The 20,134-nt window shown below is 44.4% G+C and overlaps 1 protein-coding gene across 16 annotated transcripts in view; it reads right to left on the bottom strand.

Moving 5' to 3' along the window:
• Positions 1 to 3,413: 3,413 nt before the first annotated feature.
• The window catches only part of OTULINL (OTU deubiquitinase with linear linkage specificity like), a 55,414-nt gene continuing 38,693 nt past the window's right edge, over positions 3,414 to 20,134 (bottom strand). For all 16 annotated transcript variants that reach the window (XM_048839615.2, XM_075125441.1, XM_048839613.2 and 13 more), the window contains 4 exons: positions 17,629 to 17,778; positions 11,051 to 11,179; positions 7,113 to 7,385; positions 3,414 to 6,118 (listed from right to left, as the gene is read on the bottom strand). In XM_048839615.2, coding sequence (XP_048695572.2) covers positions 5,939 to 6,118; positions 7,113 to 7,385; positions 11,051 to 11,179; positions 17,629 to 17,778 — 732 coding nt within the window. In that variant the 3' untranslated portion in view covers positions 3,414 to 5,938. The remainder of the gene's footprint in view (positions 6,119 to 7,112; positions 7,386 to 11,050; positions 11,180 to 17,628; positions 17,779 to 20,134) is intronic.

Here is a 20,134-nt window from a genome sequence, read left to right on the forward strand (position 1 = left end):
ATGGAGTTTATCTATCTGTAATTGGAAGTCCTTCAAGATGTGCGATCCTTATCTGTAGTCCACACATAGGCACATATGCACGCCATGCACCTGAGTCTGGAAATTCTAACAGACAGCATCAGTTGACCTGCACACGTGTGGTAGATCTCCTTGTACTCTCAGTTCTCACCTTCTGTGTAAATATGGGCCATAAAACTTCCCTCAAAAATAATTTGTATAGGAATTAGAGCAGATTTTTTAGAAAAACACCCAATCGTTATTTTAAAAAATACCAGTTGTGGAGGATCCATCACGACCCTGGATAAATTGCTCCAAACCCTGACTGTAAAAAATGTTCGCCTTATTTCCAGTCTGAATTCATCTAGCTTCAACTTGCAGCCATTGGATCTTGTTATACCCTTTGTCCGCTCAAGTGAAGAGCCCATTAGCAAATATTTGTTCCCTTATGTTAATCCCTTAACCTTCGCTTTGTTAAGATAAATAGATTGAGATCCTGGAGTCTGTCATTATAAGGCATGTTTTCCAACCCTTTAGTCATTCTTGTGGCTCTTCTCTGAACCCTCTGCAATTTGTCAGCATCTGTCCCAAATTGTGGACACCAGAACTGGACACAATATTCCAGTAGTGTTCACACCAGTACCCAGTACAGAGATATAGAACCTCTCTACTTCCACCTGAGATTCTGCTATGTATGGGTCCAAAGATCATATTTGCCCTTTTGGCCACAGTGTCCCACTGGGAGCTCATGGTCAGCTGATTATTCACCATGAATAATAATCACCTATATTTTTTGTTGCTAGAGGTATAACTTTACATTTGGACATACTAAAATGCATGTTATTTGCTTGTGCTCAGGTAACTAAGCAATCCAGATGGCTCTGTATGAGTGACATGTCCTCTTCGTTATTTACCACTTCCCCAATCTTTCCGTCATCTGCAGATTTTATCAGTGATGATTGTATATTTGCTTCCAAGTCACTGATCAAAATGTTAAATAGCGTAGGTCATGGGCAGTGGGTATTTTAGGCAAGGGGAGGCTTTGCCTCCCCAAAAACAGCCTACTGTGGCCCTGCCCCCAGACCAGCGTGCCTCTTGGCTCCTGCAGGAATTCAGAGCCGCCCAGGGCGGCTGGTGCTGGGCCATGCTGCCTGCCTGGCGCTGGCTGCCCGAGCACCGGGACTGAGGGCTGCCTAGAGCCCTGAGGCTATGAGAGCAGCGACTGCGCTGCCTGGCCACTTGGAGCTGGGGGCACGGCGACCGTGCTGCCCAGCCGCCTGGAGCTCTGAGGCTGGGGGGCGCGGGGCTGCGCTGCCCAGGGGCTGTGGGAGCTGAGGCTGCGGCTCGCTGGGGCCTCGCCCCTCCGCCCGGCGCTCGGGGGGCCATGGTGGGGATGCTTTGGGCTCCTGTGGGGGATGGGAAGGCAGAAGGGGAGGGGAGGGTCCTCAGGCACAAAGGGAGGGGCCCAGGGTTAGCTCCAAGAACTGATCCCTGCAGGACCCTACTAGAAAGACACCCGCTCGATAATGATTCCTTATTTACAATTACATTTTGAGCCAGTTACTAAGGGGGCGGAGTCCTCGGCGGGACATTTTTCTGCCAACTTAACCTGTATTTTCCAAGCCTAGAGCTCGGCTGGCAACGTCTGGATCAGACTGAACAGGTTCCAGCCCTCACAGAGAATCTTACCTTCTACACAGGGGATATCTGCTTTCTCCAAAATCAACACGGAAAGAAGAAAACTCCCAAAGAAGCTCCTCCTTAGCACTCAGGTGCGTGACCACAAATCCTCTCTTAGTCCTGAAGGGGAGACCGCGAGAAGGAGGCTTGCTGCAACAGGACTACAGGGGTCTCCAAAGTTCCCACTGCCCTGCGCCCCTATCCTGCCTGGCTGATGTCAAGGGAGCTCTGTGAAGTCACAGCCTCCTCACCACCTTTTCCCAATAGGCTGAGTTCCTGCCAAAGGCCCTTGTGAAGTCACTGCCACACCCACCTCTCCCTTGCAGGGCTGATGTCTGCCCCTGGACAGTCCGGTTCGATATCTGAGCTGCTCCCCCGATCACCTCCCTGCTCACTATTGATTCTGGGGAGCAAGGAGGCTTCCCAGTAAAACATCAGAGTCTGTTACTCACCCCCAAGTTTTTCATAGATTCATAGATTGTGAGGCCCTTAGATCTCCTAATCAGGCCTCTATTTCACAGGCCATGAAATGTCACACACTTACCCCCATATTAAGCCCAATAGCCTGTGTTTCACTAAAACACACCTTCAAGAAAGACAACCAGGTGTGATGTGAGACCATCAGGAAACAGAGAATTCACCTCTTTCATCTGTAATTTGTTCCAGTGATTAATCACCCTCACTGTTAAAATGTATGCCTTACTTCTCATTTGAATTTCTCTGGCTTCAGCTGGTAGCCGCTGGTTCTTGTTGTGCCTTTTCTTAGCTAGAATAAAGAGCACTTTATTACTTCTCATTATCTTCTCTCCATGAAGGTATTTATAGGCCATAATCAAGTCACCTCTCAATCTTCTTCTATAGCTAGCCATCTTGAGATCTACTTGCCTTGAGACAGGCGGTTCAGGGGTTTCAGTGTGAACAACAGGTAGTTTGGGCTCACCTGGACATGCGTAGCGGCTGCCCTAAGAGGCAGAAAGCCTTATATCCAATTTCCCATATAGAGCACATGACTAGTAGCAGGTATATGACCTACACCTACAGCTCTAAGTTTTGAAAGACTGCAAGATGTGGACTAGGACATGTGCGTGCACCCCAGGGCCACTGCCCTGTTAAACTAGGATTCAAGGAAGTGACACGATGAACACCTGTAGTGAAGTTTAGTTGCACAAGTCAAATGAATTCTGCTCCTGGAAGCTGCCAGCTCCTCCGGCAAAAATGCTGGAATTTCTGAATTTCATAAGAAAGATGGAGGAATTAGTGAAGTATTCCAGGTGCCGCACCAAGTATCCAAAAGAGTGAAAGGCAGCCCCCAAGTCCACAGGTTGGCATGGCAATGGAGAACACCCCGCTACTTTTGCATCACAGACTTCTTACAGACTTGGATCCAACTATCTGAAAGACTTTCTTCCTGCTTATTATCCTTCCCAGCATCTGCACTCCCGCTCAAGCCAGCTCTTAATGGTACAGCCAGCTTGCTTTAAGTCAGTGGGTAACTGGATATTTGCATATTAGCCATTAATCTCTGTTTTAATAAAAATATTGAAGACTATTCCACAGGTTCTATAGTACTAAGGAATTGCCAGCATTATAGCTATATTTTAACTGATTTTATTTTTATCCCACATTGTTTTCTAAACTGTTCAACAGGGGCTCCCAAGCACTTTAGCCTAAGAGGATTTTTTTTAACAACATTCTTGGAAAAACTTGTATTCAAAATAAATAAAACAAAAGGAATGTATTTTTTACATAATTCATTTTTTCAGTTATAGTACTTGTATATTGCTAGTCATGATAATTACCGTGGCTAGATACTACAGACAGATAATAAACTTTTTAAGTACTCATAAAAGTATAGCAAATACTTCTGCAGAATTGCACTTTGTGCACACATATCTGTCTGCATGGAAACTATATTATAATCTTACTGGGGTATGAGCCATGTCTGTTTACATCAGTAAAGCAATGAGTACATTGTTGGTATTCTGTAAATAACAGCAGTATGCTACTATAAACAATTTTTAAACTTCCACATAGAACAGAACCAAAACAAAGAGCAACATGTTGAATTCAGGAAAAAAGGTTTTTTTAATAAATAAAATATAATCAGAAATGTGGTTTTGGTAAGAGGGAAAAAATTATGTATCCAACAGTTTTAATTAAAGACTACAAATTATTGAACAAACCATCCACAATCCAATAAAATTTTCAGGAAACAAAACAATTACAGTACTCACCAAAACCATGTTTGCTTTATAAATATATATACATATATGCAAAGAAATATAAGAGGAAAAAGTTGCTTTTCATTACAGAAAGGAATAGCTCAGTCTCTATGTACTCGAAGCATATATAATTGGTTTAACTCCTGAGGACCTAATTCACCACTTCATTCTGGTAAATTATCTCCTGTGAGAGCAAGAGAAACACTACATGCATCTTTGGAGATGATTTCAATATTATTTAAAGGAAAATTGTTTGTTTCTTATTAAAAACTCTTCTCTTTATATATAATCTTATTAGAGAAGTGACTCAAATAATTTTAAGCTTATGATTAAGGCTATGTTTTAGGCATGGGTATTTTTAGTAAAAGTCATAGACAGGTCACGGACAGTAAATAAAAATTCACAGCCCGTGACCTGTCCATGACTTGTACTATATGCCCCGGACTAAATATTGGGGGGGTGGGGGTGGCCCGGCGGTGCTGCGGGGGGCATCCCGGGGGCCACCATTAGTGCTGGGGTGAGAGGCAGCAGCGTGCAGCACGGGACCCCTGCAGATACTGGATTGGCAGGGCTGGAAGGCTCCCTACCTGGCTCCGCGCCTCCTTGGAAGTGGCGACATTCCCCCAGCTCCTAGGCAGAGGCATGGCCAGGCAGCTCTGCATGCTGCCTCCTCCCCGAGTGCTGGCTCCGCAGCTCCCATTGGCCAGGAACTGCGGCCAATGGGAGCTGCAGGGGTGGTGTCTGCAGGCAGAGGCAGTGCACAGAGCTGCCTGGCCACGCCTCCGCCTAGGAGCTGAGGGATGTCGCTGCTTCTGGGGAGTCCCCCTGAGGAAAGCGCCACCCAGAGCCCTCACCAGCTCCCGTGCCCCAACCCCCAGCCCTGAGCCCCTTCCCACATCCAAACTCCTGCTGCTGCTGGCGTAGGGGGTGCGGTGGCCCAAGACTGCCCCAGCAGTGGCTGGTAAAGCTGCAAAAGTCATGGAGGTCCCGCAAAGTCATGGAATCTGTGACCTCCATGACAAACTTGCAGCCTTACTTGTGATAATGTTCATGTGCCACAAATAAACATATTGCTAAACTGTTATCACTTTAATTTTCATTAAAGTTAAGCTTCCTAATTTTGACAGGTTTCAGAGGAACAGCCGTGTTAGTCTGTATTCGCAAAAAGAAAAGGAGTACTTGTGGCACCTTAGAGACTAACCAAGGTGCCACAAGTACTCCTTTTCTTCCTAATTTTGCTGCTATTTCAACACACTAAGACAATTTGCTTGTTATACTGGACTCTTCTTAAGACCCTCAAAAACTAGAAGTAACCTTGATGTCAAGATTAAGGAAAGTAACTCAAAGGTATTAAATCGTATATACAAAAAAAGCTTAGGAAATGTGAGTCCTGCTAAATGTATATAATGTACAGAGAGTTAACATTTTTGTGAAAAGCCAGTATTTGTAAATGCACTGAAGTGCAAAGCCTTCTCAAACCAATTGCAAAGAAAATCCTTTACATACTTGTGATAGGTAACATTAAATTTGACCCTTCCAAAAAGAAGGGATAGGGGGAGGGCAGGGGGAAGAGTATATATTGAGTAAAGCTATACTGCAAGTTATTTCTTTTTATTATTGCCTTTGTTTCTCTCCCAAGTCAGTGGCTGAAGCACCCTTCTTAAACAAACAATAGGTATCATTTGGCATTGTAAGTTTATACACAACACATCTTTTGGACTTAGCTCAACAAGTGACTATCAACTATCTAGTGAAAATGTTTTCTCGCAGGTGATTTACCCTATTTTTTTTAATTTGAGGACCCTAATGTGTCAGTTTGTCCTGATTGTATAATTATGTATTTTTTGTTTTTCTGAGGCAGATCACAGGTGATATGGGTCAGTACAAGCAAGCAAGATGTTAACATAATAAACCTGTGTGTCCTGCAGTCATAATTTTATGTTACTTGAAATCCTACTGTTGCCGGCAAAGGACTTGGCTTAAAGGTGATAATTTACTGGAGATGGTCACTTCTTGTACTTCATGGTTAGAAATCAGTCTTATATTCTAATAATGGGGATGTGATAGTGATGGTCATCCTCAGTCAGAAGAGAGACTTCCTGCCAGTCTCTGTGATACTCCTCTGGATAGTTTACTTGAAACTCTTCAGTGTTAAATTTATACAATCTGTAAACTCTTATCTTTACTTCAAGTAAATATCCAAGAAGAAACATTTCAACCTAAGGGGGAAAAAAAAAGATGTAAACATTTGTTTATAGATTTATAAGAAGGAAACTGGGGGGGGAAAACATCCCACACTTTAATCATGCTCTGATGTTTAGTGTAAGTCATTTAACTTGTTTACTTGTGTAATAAGAAGAGTGGACTAGGAATTACAACAGCAGGAATTTCCCACAACCAACCAAAGATGATAAGCAGCCAAAGGAGATCTGTGTCAAAAGGGCAAATATACTTTCTAAAGTGGCCTATCTGGAAAGCTTCTATTAAAAAAAAAACAAAAAAAAACCCCCACACGAAAAACAGGTGCAAAAGGTGAAATAGGTCAAACATGCAGGATACTGTCATCTAAACACCATGTTATTTTACATATCAGTGATATCACTGCTTTTAATAATTTGTATAAAGATTTGGAGACACTTATTTTGGAGACACTTTAAAATCCCCCCCCACACACACACACACTTTTTAACTGCTTTTTCCTCTTGGAAAAATTTGCTTTTTACCCTTCCAAATAAAATAATTCTATCATGGATGATGTATTAAATAGAGCTGAGCAAATAGCTGATTTTTTGACTCAGTGGCTGAACTGAAAAAAAACATCAGTTTCAAAACAAAACTAAGTTTTTTTGTTTTTTCTCACTGAAAAGAAAAAGAAAAATTATTTCGGGTCAAACCGTTTAGAAAATTTTGATTAGAAATGATATTTTGTTCAGAAAATGTCAAAACGGTTCATTTTAAAAAGATCGAAACAAAATGATCTGATATTTCCAAACTTTGTCTTCCAGTTTCTTTCTGGTTGAAACTATTCGCTAAATCCTACCTGAATTTGCAAACAGTTTAGGTGTGCTAAAAACAATGCATTTTTCACCCAGTCCTAGTATTGAAGTATACTAGGAACATCAAGTCAATGAATAAGAACTCAAAAGTATTCCCAATCCCTAATCCTTCAGAAAACACAGACTGCTAGAACTCATTTTTTATTCACATCATTACCTGCTCCAGACTACCCGTGTCCCCTATGGAATTCAGATGATTCATCATGAAACTCAAAGGGTCAGATGACGTATCACGAGCAAAAAGGAGGCTAAAAAGGATGGGGACATGTTTCTGCTCATTCTTCATCTGTTCATAGGCTTCCACAACTTGGTAAAGCATGATGAATTTTATAGCCTCATACAGCTTATATTCCTTGCTTTCATCAGAGAAAAGGATATTGCACATGTTTCCTCTTTCGTCATGGTCTTTAACACCACTTATTTCAGTCCACTACAAAGCATACACAAGAAATTCAAATCAGCCGCTTAACTCATGACTAATAAATGTTTTGTGTGCTATTTTTTTTTAATGGTAACTATTTTTTATAAGGATTAAAAAAAGAATAATCACTGGGACTCAATAACCATTATCATAACTAAAGTAAAAATAAGTGGAAGAACTGAATGGCTTTTAGAGAATGGCAATGGAACTCAAAGCCTTTTATGTATATGTCACCATTTTGAAGCACCCGAGGTTGTTAGTTACAAAAAATAAAGGGACAGTACCAGAACTATTAGTTCTGAGGCTCAATCCCTCACTGAGTCTATGAAACTGATTTGATCAGGAAGGTCAAAAGACCAAAACTGATTAATAAAGAACTCTGTCAGCATTTAAAAGGACACTCTCTTTGGAAACCAGACCGAAAAAAACATTCACAGGGACCAGTGGGCATGCCTGAAAATAGATGTGCCTCAATTGCCATTATGGAATTGTAGCAAGTTGGGTAAGACAGGCTGTTTGTTGTTTTAAACTCCTCCCCGCCACCTCTAATGCTTTATTCTAGTTGTATACTTTGTTTTTAAAGGTCTGTTGGTCACTGTATCATTGATCACAGATTCCCAAAAGGGAAGAAACACAAGTGTCTGAGACCCAGCTGGAACTGCAGGGAAAAAAGGGAGGAGGTGTTGCCTTCTGTATCAAAGATGTACACACTTGGACTGAGGTTGAGATGGAGATAAGAGACAGACTTGTGGAAAGTCTCTGGGTAAGGATAAAAGGGGTAAAAAACAAGCTTGATGTCATGATGGGGGTCTACTATAGGCCAACATCTGTTGGGGAAATAACAAAACAGAGAATAGATTACCCACAAGTTCTTTGAATGCATTGGAGACAATTTTTTTATTTCAGAAGATGGATAATGCTACTATGGGAGAGGCTGTTTTAGATTTGATTTGGACAAATATGAAGGAACCAGCTGAAAATTTGAAGGTGGAAGGCAGCTTCGGTGAAAGTGATCATGAAATGATAGAGTTCATGATTCTAAGGAATGTTCGGAGGGAAAACTAGGGACCGACCTAGTCCCCAGACTAGGGACCGACCTAGTCCCCAGACTAGGGACCGACCTAGTCCCCAGACTAGGGACCGAATGGCTAGGCAGCAGTTCTGCGGAAAAGGACCTAGGGGTGACAGTGGACGAGAAGCTGGATATGAGTCAGCAGTGTGCCCTTGTTGCCAAGAAGGCCAATGGCATTTTGGGATGTATAAGTAGGGGCATAGCGAGCAGATCAAGGGACGTGATCGTTCCCCTCTATTCGACATTGGTGAGGCCTCATCTGGAGTACTGTGTCCAGTTTTGGGCCCCACACTACAAGAAGGATGTGGATAAACTGGAGAGAGTCCAGCGAAGGGCAACAAAAATGATTAGGGGTCTAGAACACATGACTTATGAGGAGAGGCTGAGGGAGCTGGGATTGTTTAGCCTGCAGAAGAGAAGAATGAGGGGGGATTTGATAGCTGCTTTCAACTACCTGAAAGGGGGTTCCAAAGAGGATGGCTCTAGACTGTTCTCAATGGTAGCAGATGACAGAACGAGGAGTAATGGTCTCAAGTTGCAGTGGGGGAGGTTTAGATTGGATATTAGGAAAAACTTTTTCACTAAGAGGGTTGTGAAACACTGTAATGCGTTACCTAGGGAGGTGGTAGAATCTCCTTCCTTAGAGGTTTTTAAGGTCAGGCTTGACAAAGCCCTGGCTGGGATGATTTAACTGGGAATTGGTCCTGCTTCGAGCAGGGGGTTGGACTAGATGACCTTCAGGGGTCCCTTCCAACCCTGATATTCTATGATTCTATGATTCTATAAAACAGCACAATAAAGATAATGAATTTCAAGAAGGCAGATTTTAGCAAACTGAGGCAATTAATTGGTAGCTAAGATCCCATGGGAAGCAAGTCTCTTTGGCCATGTCTACACTACCCGCCGGATCAGCGAGTAGTGATCAACATATCAGGGATCAATTTATCGTGTCTAGTGTAGACACGATAAATCGATCCCCGATCGCTCTGCCGTCAACTCCGGAACTCCACCATGGCGAGAGGCAGAAGCAGAGTTTACGGGGGAGCGGTGGCAGACGATCCCGTGCCGCGAGGATGTGAAGTAAGTGATTCTAAGTCGATCTAAGATACGTTGACTTCAGCTATGAGAATAGCGTAGCTGAAGTTGCGTACCTTAGATCGATCCCTCTCCTCCCCCCCAGTGTAGACCAGGCCTGAGAAAAACAGTTCAAAAGAGCTGGCAGTTTTTCAAAGATACCTTTTTAAGGGCACAAGAGCAAAATATCCCACTGCGTAGGAAAGATAGGAAGTATAGGAAGAGACCACCCTGGCTTAGCCAGGAAACCTTCAATGATCTGTAACTCAAAAAAAGAGTCCTATAAAAAGTAGAAACTAGGTCAAATTACAAAGGACAAATATAAACAAACAACACAAGTATGTAGGGACAAAGTTAGAAAGGCCAAGCACAAAATGAGATTAAACTAGCTAAAGACATAAAGGGTAACAAGAAAACATTCTACAAATACATTAGAAGCAAGATGAAAACCAAGGACAGGATAATCCCATTACTAAATGAGGAGGGAAAGACAATAACAGAAAATGTGGAAATGGCTGGAGCACTGTAAGCAAGACACAAGAAGTAATTCTTCTACTCCACTCCCTGCTGATAAGGCCTCAGCTGGAGTATTGTGTCCAATTCTGGGCACCACATTTCAGGAAAGATGTGGACAAATTGGAGACAGTACAGAGGAGAACAACAAAACCGATTAAAGGTCTAGAAAACATGGCCTATGAGGAAAAATTGGGTTTGTTTAGTCTGGAGAAGAGAAGGCTGAAGGGAGACATGATACCAGTTTTCAAGTACATAAAAGGTTATTAGGAGGGTGAAAAAATTATTCTCCTTAACCTCGGTGGATAGGACAAGAAGCAATGGGCTTAAATGGCAGCAAGGGAAATTTAGGTTGGATATTAAGAAAAAATTCCTGTCAGGGTTGTTAAGCCCTGGAACAAATTGCCTAGGGAGATTGTGAAATCTCCATCATTGGAGGTTTTTAAGAACAGGTTAGACAAACACCTGTCAGGAATGGTCTAGTTATTAGGTAATCCTGCCTTGAGTGCAGGGCACTGGACTAGATGACCTACTGAGGTCCCTTCCAGCCCAACACTTCTATGATTCTATGATAAGTGCTTGGCATACATGAAGTAGTGTAATAAGGACCCAAAATCACAAGCTGCTGCCCCAAGACAGAGAAAGGCAAAGAGACCAAAAAGGCCTGATGTGGATGCTCTCTGAGAGACCTGAACGGGGGCAGAGGTGTAGTCATCCCTGTAACAAGTGACAACAGGGTCTCAAAAGATATAAGATCATTTGCTGGTAAACCAAGACAAAAAGATATACAGTAGAATTAAAAATGAACATGTAAAGACCAAAATAGTGATGACCAATAGTTACAGGGACATACTTATGCCCATACGTAAATCCAGTAAATACCAGTAACATCTGACAGATTGCACAGGAGCAATGTTTTGAGCGGAAAGCCGATACTTCTGTGACAGTAAATGATTTCCCTTTTCAGTCTCATTCCCCCCTTCTAACATTTTTTTTCCATTTCCTAAATAGTCACCTGTGTCTTTAATGTTTCAATACATTTACGTAATTTTCCAAATACGTTGGCGCCTGTGTATCTTTCTGGTCCAAAACTATATTGCTGAATCCAGTTGCAGCCTTGTGAATACAGAAGCTTTTCAGGGAGCTGCAAAAATATAATAGGGGAGAGATCACTACTGTAACAACAAGCAGAATATACTATTGTAAATAATTTAGGTATAGAAAAGATACGTTTTAAATGATAAACCACATTCTGAATAAGATTAAAACCCTGAGCCTACAGCTTTAAAAAAAGGGGAGGTTACTTACCTTGTGATAACTGGAGATTCTATGAAATGTATTGATCGGTAGTGCACTTCAGGTGCTCATGAACTCCATCCGCCCAGAACCAGAGAATTCTTCCTAGCGGTGTCTGCTCGGTCCGCGTATGTGCCCACGCGCTCCTTATGCCCCTCACCAAGGGTATAAAATGGGCTGCTGGACCACCCCCTTCTCAGGTCCTTCTCCACCACAAGGTTCCACAATGGGATTCGAGGCAGTGGGAATAGAGGGTAAGTGGTGCATGACACATAAGAGCATTTCAAAGAACTCCAGTTACTACAAGGTGAGTAATCTTTCCTTCTTTGAGTACTCGTCATTTTGTGTGGTGCACCTCAGATGATTTACAACCAGAGTCCCTCCCAAGGAGGTGGATGCCTGCAGCCTTGCACCACTACAGAATGCAGGACTGACCTAGCCCAGGAGGCATCCAAGTCAGATGCTTGGACCAGAGCATGGTGCCTCACAGAGGTGTGTACCAAGCCCCAGGCTGCTGCTCTGTAGATGTCAATGATCCTTGAGTGAGGCTATCCAAGCTGCCTGGACTCTCATCTAATGTGTTCTTACACCACTCCCAAGAAGGATCTCATTCAGCTTGTAGCAGAGTACCGTGCAGCTTGAGATCCATTTTGGCAGCCTCCGGTGGAAAGGGCCTCTCCCATCATCCTCTCTGCAAATGAGACAAAGAGTCTAGGTGACTTCTAGAATTGCTTTGACCTCTACAGTAAAAGCGAGAGCTCTATGCGCATCCCAGGAGTGACACTTTGCCTCTTCCCTTGTGGCGTGCGGCTTGGGGGAGAACACAGGTGACTGGATGCTTTGGTTGATGTGAAAGTCAAACCTCACATGCAGTCTCATGGACACCTTGTCCTTGTGTTATACTGCGTGGGGGGATCTGCCATGAGCACCCCTAGTGCCCCTTCCTGACTGACATGACAGTGACCAGAAACTCTACCTTCACAGAAACGAGCTGTAGGGAGCACGATGCCAACGGCTCAAACGGCAACCGCCTCAGACTGAATAAGACTAAGTTTAAGTCCCAGGCTGCCACAGGCTTCATCACTGGAGGGAAGTCCCTAACTAAAACCTGCAGGAACTGGGATGTAAACGGGTGAGAGAGAACAGTGTAGCTAACCACTGTCGGGTGGAATGCACGGATGGCTGCCAAGTGGACCCTCAGAGAGCTGAGGGACAGCCCTGAGGATTTAGAAGGTAACAGGTAGTCCAACATGTAAGGCACCCCTGAATGCAAGGGGGAAATTCCCAGTTGATCATACTACATCACAAATCTCTTCCATTTTATAGTGTAGCACCTCCTGGTAGAGTTTTCCTACAGCTACTCTGTAAGGTCTGCATGTCAGCCAAACAAACACTCTTTAGGGTCAACATCCATCCAAATACCACACCCTCAGGTGCAGCATGGATGGGTTGGCGAGTCCTCCCCTCATCCTGCGTCAAGAGGTCTCACACCACGGGAAGTGGAGAGGACCCCAAGCAAACAAGTGCAACAGAGTATAGGATACAAGAACTGACAAGGCCTCCCCAATGCCATAAGAATGGCTCGCACCTTGTTCTGCGTGATCTTTCTTAAGTACCTGTGGTCACAGAGGGATCGGGTGAAATACAAACCTCAGAGCCTCCAAGCATCACACGAGGAAAATGTCACCCAGAGAGCCTGAGCTGCAACCCCTCTGTGGAGGGGAACTCCCTGCACTTCTTGTTCTGATCTGACACATTTAAGTCTGTGATTAGGTGAGCCCATTCTGGAAACACCACCTGCAGAGTCAGGCCACGAAACTCCCACTCATTCTCACCGCACAAGTGTCTGCTAAAGGAGTCAGCCAGGGTGTTCTGAAACTCTGGCAGATGGACTGCTCAGGGCAATGTTCAGAGGTATGCACCCATTCCAGACATGGATGGTCTCCATGCAGAGATGTGAGGACCGTGCACCTCCTTGCTTGTTGATGTAACAGAGCACTGTTATGTTTCCAACAGCACCTGGACCAACTGGCCCCAAATGCAAGGGGGGAAATGCCTGCAGGTCAGCCAAACCACCCTCACCCTCCAGCACAGTGATGTGGAAAATTCACTCCTGAGGGGACCACATCCCTTGGTCCATCGGCCCCTCCATGTGACTTCCTCCGCCTGACAAAGAGGTGTCTGTGGTCATAGTCCTAGCCAATAGCAGGTAACAGAACAGGACATCCAGGCACACACCTTTCTCCTGTCTTCACACTGGCCAAAGCAGTCTACAACCCTTCAGGGAACAGAGACTAGCAAGTTGAAACTGTGTGGACACCATCCGTAGCCACGCCTGCAGGCACAAAGTGATTGTCTGGCAAATATGACACTGGGTCCAGCCGTACCCCAATGACCTCTATAGCCTGTGTCAATTCCACAGTGAACTTGTCCAAGTTCACCCTGAGACGCAGTCTTTTTGACCAGGCCCAGGAGTGTGACCAGACACCTGCGCCTCCTGGCAAGGTCGCCTCTTGAGGAGCCAATCGTCCAAGTGGGGGTACGCTAATGGCCCCTACTGGGGATAATGCGCTGCTACCACCGGCCGTGCTGTGGTGAATACCCTCAGCGCCACTGAAAGTCTGAAAGGAAGTCCTGAGTACTGGTAGTGCTGCTGCCCAGCGGCAAATCTCAGGAGTCTCCTGTGGCGCGGGTGGACGTTTATGTGGAAATAGAGATCGAAAGCCATGAACCAATCGCCAAGATCTAGTGAGGGAAAAACTGAAACCAGGGTGATCACCCTCAACTTCAGGCTGCAGATAAACTTGTTCAGCTCCCTGAGGCCCAAAGTAGGTCTCCATTCCCCTATGACCCCATCTTTTTGGGGACGAGGAAATACCTCAAATAGAAACTCTTTCCCTTTGCTGCCAGGGGCATTGATTTTATCGCCCCTCATTGCAGGACAGCCTCCACCTCCTGCTGAAGAACCCGCTTGTGAAAGTTGTCCATGAAAGAGAATGGAGAAGGGGGTTTGGGGTTGGGGAGGGACAAAAGCTGGACGGTATATCCCAAGATGACCTCTAGTACCCACTTGTCTGTCGTGTCTCTCTCCAGATGGGGAGGTACCGGGGCAGCCACACTTCAAAAGTTGAAGAAACGGGGGAGGAGCCTAAATCCACTGGTCTGGCTCGTGCCTGGTTCTCAAGAGTCCCAACAAAATGCTCATTTGTGAGTCTGATGGATATGAAGGATGATTGCTCCTGGGCACTCCTCCTCTGCTTCCTCTGGCACTTGTGGTGCTGCCACGGGTGACAACACTGGCTTGGGTGGGCCTCTGCCTGAACTGTGGCTTGATGGACTTGCGCTTCATCACAGGTGTGTAATTGCCAACCAAACTGAGCATGGCTCAGGAGTCCTTTAGCGAATGGTGGGATTCATCCATCCTCATGCTGAACAGTTTGTTACACTCGAATGGAAGGTCCTCCATCATTAATTGCATGTCCTTTTGGATCCCTGATGAAGACAGCTACAACTAATGTCTCATTGCCACTGCCATAGACATGGACCGTGCCACAGTGTCTGCCACATTTAGGGCTGTCAGGAGGGTGGATCTGGACACTAGCTTTCCCTCACTGATTAGGGCCTGAAACTGCTCCCTATTGTCCTGAGGTATCATCTTGATGAATTTGATGAGCCTATTTTAGATGTTAAAGTCATACTTGGCCATCAGCACCTGGCAGTTCAAAATCCAAAACTGTAGAGAAGGCGAAGAGTACTCTTCCCTCCCAAAATTCTCTTAGCCGCCTTTTCGTGAGGCATGGATCTGGCAGCTGTTGCCTACTGCACTCCGTTGCTACTGTCACCATCAGCAAACTGGGGGTCAGGTGGGAAAAAAAGGTATTCTGACCCCTTTGTGGGCGTGAAATCTCCCTCCTGTGCCCGCCTGGACACCACAGTAATGGTGGCCGGCATCTGCCAAAGTGTCTTAGTTTGCTCAAGGATGGCCTTGTTAATTGTCAGCTCCACCCTGCTTGGTCCCAAGCTGTGCAGAATGTCCAGCAGTCTATGCAGAGTCCCCAGGACCTCTTCCAGGGAGATGTGCAGGGCCTCAACACCCTCTTAAGCAAGCCCTGGAAGACCTTAGGGTCAACCAGGCACTGTGGAGAAGCTGGTATTACTGCTTCCTCTGGAAATAATACGGATAAGCTCACCGATGCACTCTCCTCCTGCCCAGGCTGGTCCTCATCTTCTGAGGGTGTCACTGTTCCAGGGAGCCTGTGGAGATTCTTCCTCTCACAGGAGAGATTTATCTCCCTGAGCTCCCAAGTCCCTCAGTGTGGGTACAAAACGCAGTGGGTCTGTGGATCTTCCGGGCCCCACTATTGCCACTGTAGAGCCTCATACCCCATCATAGCATCCCCAAGATGATGGGTACCAATACAAATAGGGTGAATATTCCCTGGGACGGGAGTACTGTGACACTCAGGGATGCCCGATGCCCTATCTGGGCTTAACCCTCACAAAAGTCACCTTGGGGAGTAGTATGGGAACAGGCCTCCTGTTCCTGGTACCTCAAGAGTCAAAAGATTTTGAATCTGAGTCCAATGGGGATCTCTCAGTACCAGGAGGTGGCGATGCCCTGTCTCTATTAGTCAACAGTACTGGCGAAAGCCTGGCTTGACCCTAGCTCAGTGATGGGATACAGGCTGGTATCAACTGGCATGTTGGTATAACTGGGTGCAGGTCTCTGGACAGCAATAGTGACTCTGGTTCCTAGCGGATCAGAAAGTCATCCAGTGCCAAACAGTGAGCTGAAGCTGAGAGGCCCACCTCCTTCTCCACCACGAGGGCGGTTGGTGCCATCGTCAAGGGAGCCGAGGATGCCAGTCTGGATGTGGGCGCTGGAGGTGCCAAAGTTCAGGTCCCAAACAGGGTCTTGCCCTTAGTCGATGCCCTAGGCTGATCTTTCACAGTGCCAAATGCTGCTAAGCGAGAGCACGAGGCTTCCCCCACCTCGGAGAGGGAAGAGGACTTCTGTCTCTTTTTAGAGGAGTTGGAAAAGCAACTTCCCCTCATTTTTATGAGAGCATTTGTGTCTCCTTTCCTCTGTTTTAATCCCAGGTCTTCTCACCCAAGTCTTTTGGAGCCGATGGGGGATTGGGAGGAGAGGCCTGGAACCAGCTAAAGCCACACTCCTACCTTCCTCAGGCCGACATACAGGGGGCAGAATCTGGAGCTGCCCTCATGGACCTATCCATGAGAAACGTCATGAGACGGATCTCCCTTGACTGCCTCATCCTGCGTAGAAATGACCTACAAGTACTGCACTTGGTAGGGATAAGGGCTTCCTACAGGTGGTACAAAAAGAGTCATTACTGTCGTTTACCTGGAAGTCCCCCTGGCAGTCCACAAAGCTCTTGAAGCCGGGAGCCTATGGCATATTCACCCTGCCCCAGAGTGAAGCTGAGGAGCGGGGGGGAGAGAAGGAATGAGGAGGTGAAGAAGGGAGGATCACTGCCCTACACAAGGGGTGTTCAATGACAGCACAAAATATAGTAAGCTAAACTATTTACAGGTAAAGGCTGAAAGGATGCAGTGACCTGAGGCTCCATCCCAGACCCCAAGCAGTGAGAAGGAACTGAGAGGGCCGTGGTCTGGCAGCCCCTTCTTCCCCTCGGTGCAGAGCACATGAATGGACTGAACAGACACTGCTAGGAAGAAGCCTCTGGTCCCAGGCTCATGGAGCGCATATACAACCTGAAGTGCACTACAAAAAAAGAAAAGCACTCAAAAAGAAACCCCCAGTCATCTACCACTGTAACTAATGGTAAAGCTCTGTTGACTCTCAGCTTCATAAGAGCTTTTATAGCCTTTTCAATAGATAACCAGCCAATAAAGAGCACAATGGGACCCTCATCCCAGACCGGGATGTCAAAGCACCCCCAATACAAATAGTAAATAATAATCCCTGTCCAGTGGCAGGCATAAGTCTTAAAATGGGACCACATAGATTATTATTATGCTTTATTAGCATGATAGAAATAGCCCTTATACCCATGCCCCCTCAGACATGATACTATAGTATACCCACCCATCCCCCTTCATTTATTCTTGTACTCTTAACAATAAGGGAACACAATGGACTTGATACTTGCTTCCACTTTTGCATAGTGCTTAATCTGTCTTGCTCCCCCCTGTACGCTCTACTCACGCTTGCAATGGAGTACAGCAGTTTTAGAGAAGTTGTTGCTGGATCAAATCCGCCTTTTATAATATAAGGACATGTAAATTTTATTTGCTTCAGCAACTGAAACATACCTTTAAAATGTCTCTCTCCTTCATCCATGATGGAAAATAAATGCCCTGGCTGAATACCTGAAACAGCACAGCTCTTAATGCACAGTAGTTATCTCTTCTGACTTGTCGTATATATTTAATATGGTATCTCCAAAATAGTTCTTTATAAGCCTAAAAAAAGGCCAAAACAACAGTGAACAACGTGTATCTTAAATCCTAGAATGAAACAGTGAGACAAGTTAGCTTTGAGGCTAATTTCAACATGTTCTTAAGGGTCTATACAAATTCTGTTTTCAGTGGAGTAATACTACTGACCTCAGTGGAGTTACTGCTGATGAACACTAGTACAAGGGAAAGCAGAAGACATTTGATTTCACTATAGATGTATACACTTTCTACCAGTTTCAACATGTTTATACATGGTCTGGACATTGTACTTCTCCAATTTCCATAATGATCTTTATGATCATCTGTTTGTGTGTATAATTCAATGCATATTTAAATAATTTTTTATTCTCTCTCTTGAACTTGAAATTGATGTTTAGCAGTTTATGTGTTGTGAACAGAAGATAGCAAACTGCTATGGCCAAAAAGGTTTGATGTGGGGAATTTTTATGGAGTCACTGGTGCTGTCAGTCTAATACTAACAGTCCTAATCTTTGATGAACATCTGCTTCCTAGGCACTCAGAGGTGCTAGGAATTTGTTATCAAGGTGACTGAGAAAAAGATCACAACTTTTGTGTGCAGAACTTCATATGACAATGCCAATATTTCAAAAAGAAAATTTGGATCCAGATGTTAGGTTCATACCACATTGTTTTCTCTTCTAAAATTGTGTATCTAGCAATGTACAGCAGATGGAGCCCTTCCATTGCAAAAATTATGCCACTGGATTACTAAATTGATTCTCAATCTGAAGATAGTTGGCACAAAATGCTTTAATGCTGAATGATAACCCGAATATTTATTTCGCCCTCTGTGATCTCTGGGAAATGCTTTCTTGTGTCTCTTCAGCCATTACTGATACTATTTATTCATTCACTATTCGTTTTCTGAAGATTTTATTAAGAATTGGTGCATGCAACAATAGCATAACTACTGACAAGCAGTTTGCAGCGGAGCAAACTAATCCAACACATCGCGTCTAGTCTATTTTAAAAAGACAGGGAACTGGGATATAATCACAACTCTTCACATCCGTGGCAATTACTAGGCTAAATCCCCATGACCTACTGTGATGGCCAAATATGGCTTCTAATTTCTAAAAGCTTTTGTGCCCATAAAACATGTTGTTTGGCATCTTCACTGTATTATGTAAACCTGTAACTGACTATGCCAGCAAACTACAGGCCAGGATGAGACCACTGAAATTTCTGGCCTCATTCTTTGGCTGCCAGAAAAATAATGGGCCGATATCAAGAATAAACGTTTTAAACCCCAAATGCCTATTTTATGCTACAGCATTCTAGAAAGCACAGCTATGCATTTAAAACAAAGACTCCCTCCCCCTCCAAACTGAATCAGCAGCAGTCCTGAGAACTGGGAGCATGCCAGCATTGCCAGGTTGTTAGTTGCTAGGCTGTTGCCCCCACCAACACCTATTTTCCAAACAGTGGGATGAGAGGGTCATTGCTACATTTCCAAAAATAATGCTATTAATAGTCACATTCCCAGATACACTTGTGCAAAAGATCAAGCCGCACAAGTTTTCCCTCAGTATCACTTCATTAAATATTAAACATAGTCTTGCTGAAATTATAGGAAGTGCCTAGCTCAAACCCACACATTTCCTGAGAAAAGTCAGAGTTAAGGCATGAAACAATTCATGACAGTAAGTAAACTCCACACCCAAACCTTTGCAGAGTGAGTTAAGGATTGGGTGAGAAGTCACAATGCTGTGGTGTTTGGTTTTAACTATACTAAAAGTCACATTATCTTGGCGTTTTGTGTTTAATATCCTTTTTTCTTCCTACAAGATACCACTAAAAATAATCACTTGTCATTAAACTGATTCCAGTTCTTCAGACTAGTACATTTTCAAAGAGGTTTTAATATATGGATTACTAAAACAAATTGTAATAGCATTATGCCAATGTACTTGGGGTGTAATCCAGAAATTTGGCTATGTAATAAGATGATTATCTGAAATTTATAGCAGGTAGCTTGTGTACATGTTATTCTAGGCTACAAAAACTCTCATTTTCACTTTTTACAATAAAATAAAACCAAGTATAGAAGGAGTCATTGTGGACCAACAGTAAAATATCATTGCCTCTCTTCCTTGATCCGTGGTTCAGTCGGAAGAAAGGACAAAAGAGAACTGGTGCCTCTTTCTTTTTGGATTTGTAGCATCAGGCTCAGTTTGGTTTTGGGGGTAATTCAGCATGTCGGCACTTGCTGCCCACATTGCGTGAGTCCCGCTACAGTATTGCGGAGATTACTTTGCCCCATCATGTGCTGCGAGGACAGTTGTGGTGAGCTTAGGTGTTTGAGTATATACTTGGTTGCGTTTTGTTTTTGTTTCAT

The sequence above is a fragment of the Caretta caretta genome, chromosome 2 (genome assembly GCF_965140235.1).
Source record: "Caretta caretta isolate rCarCar2 chromosome 2, rCarCar1.hap1, whole genome shotgun sequence".
Lineage (NCBI taxonomy): Eukaryota > Metazoa > Chordata > Testudines > Cheloniidae > Caretta > Caretta caretta.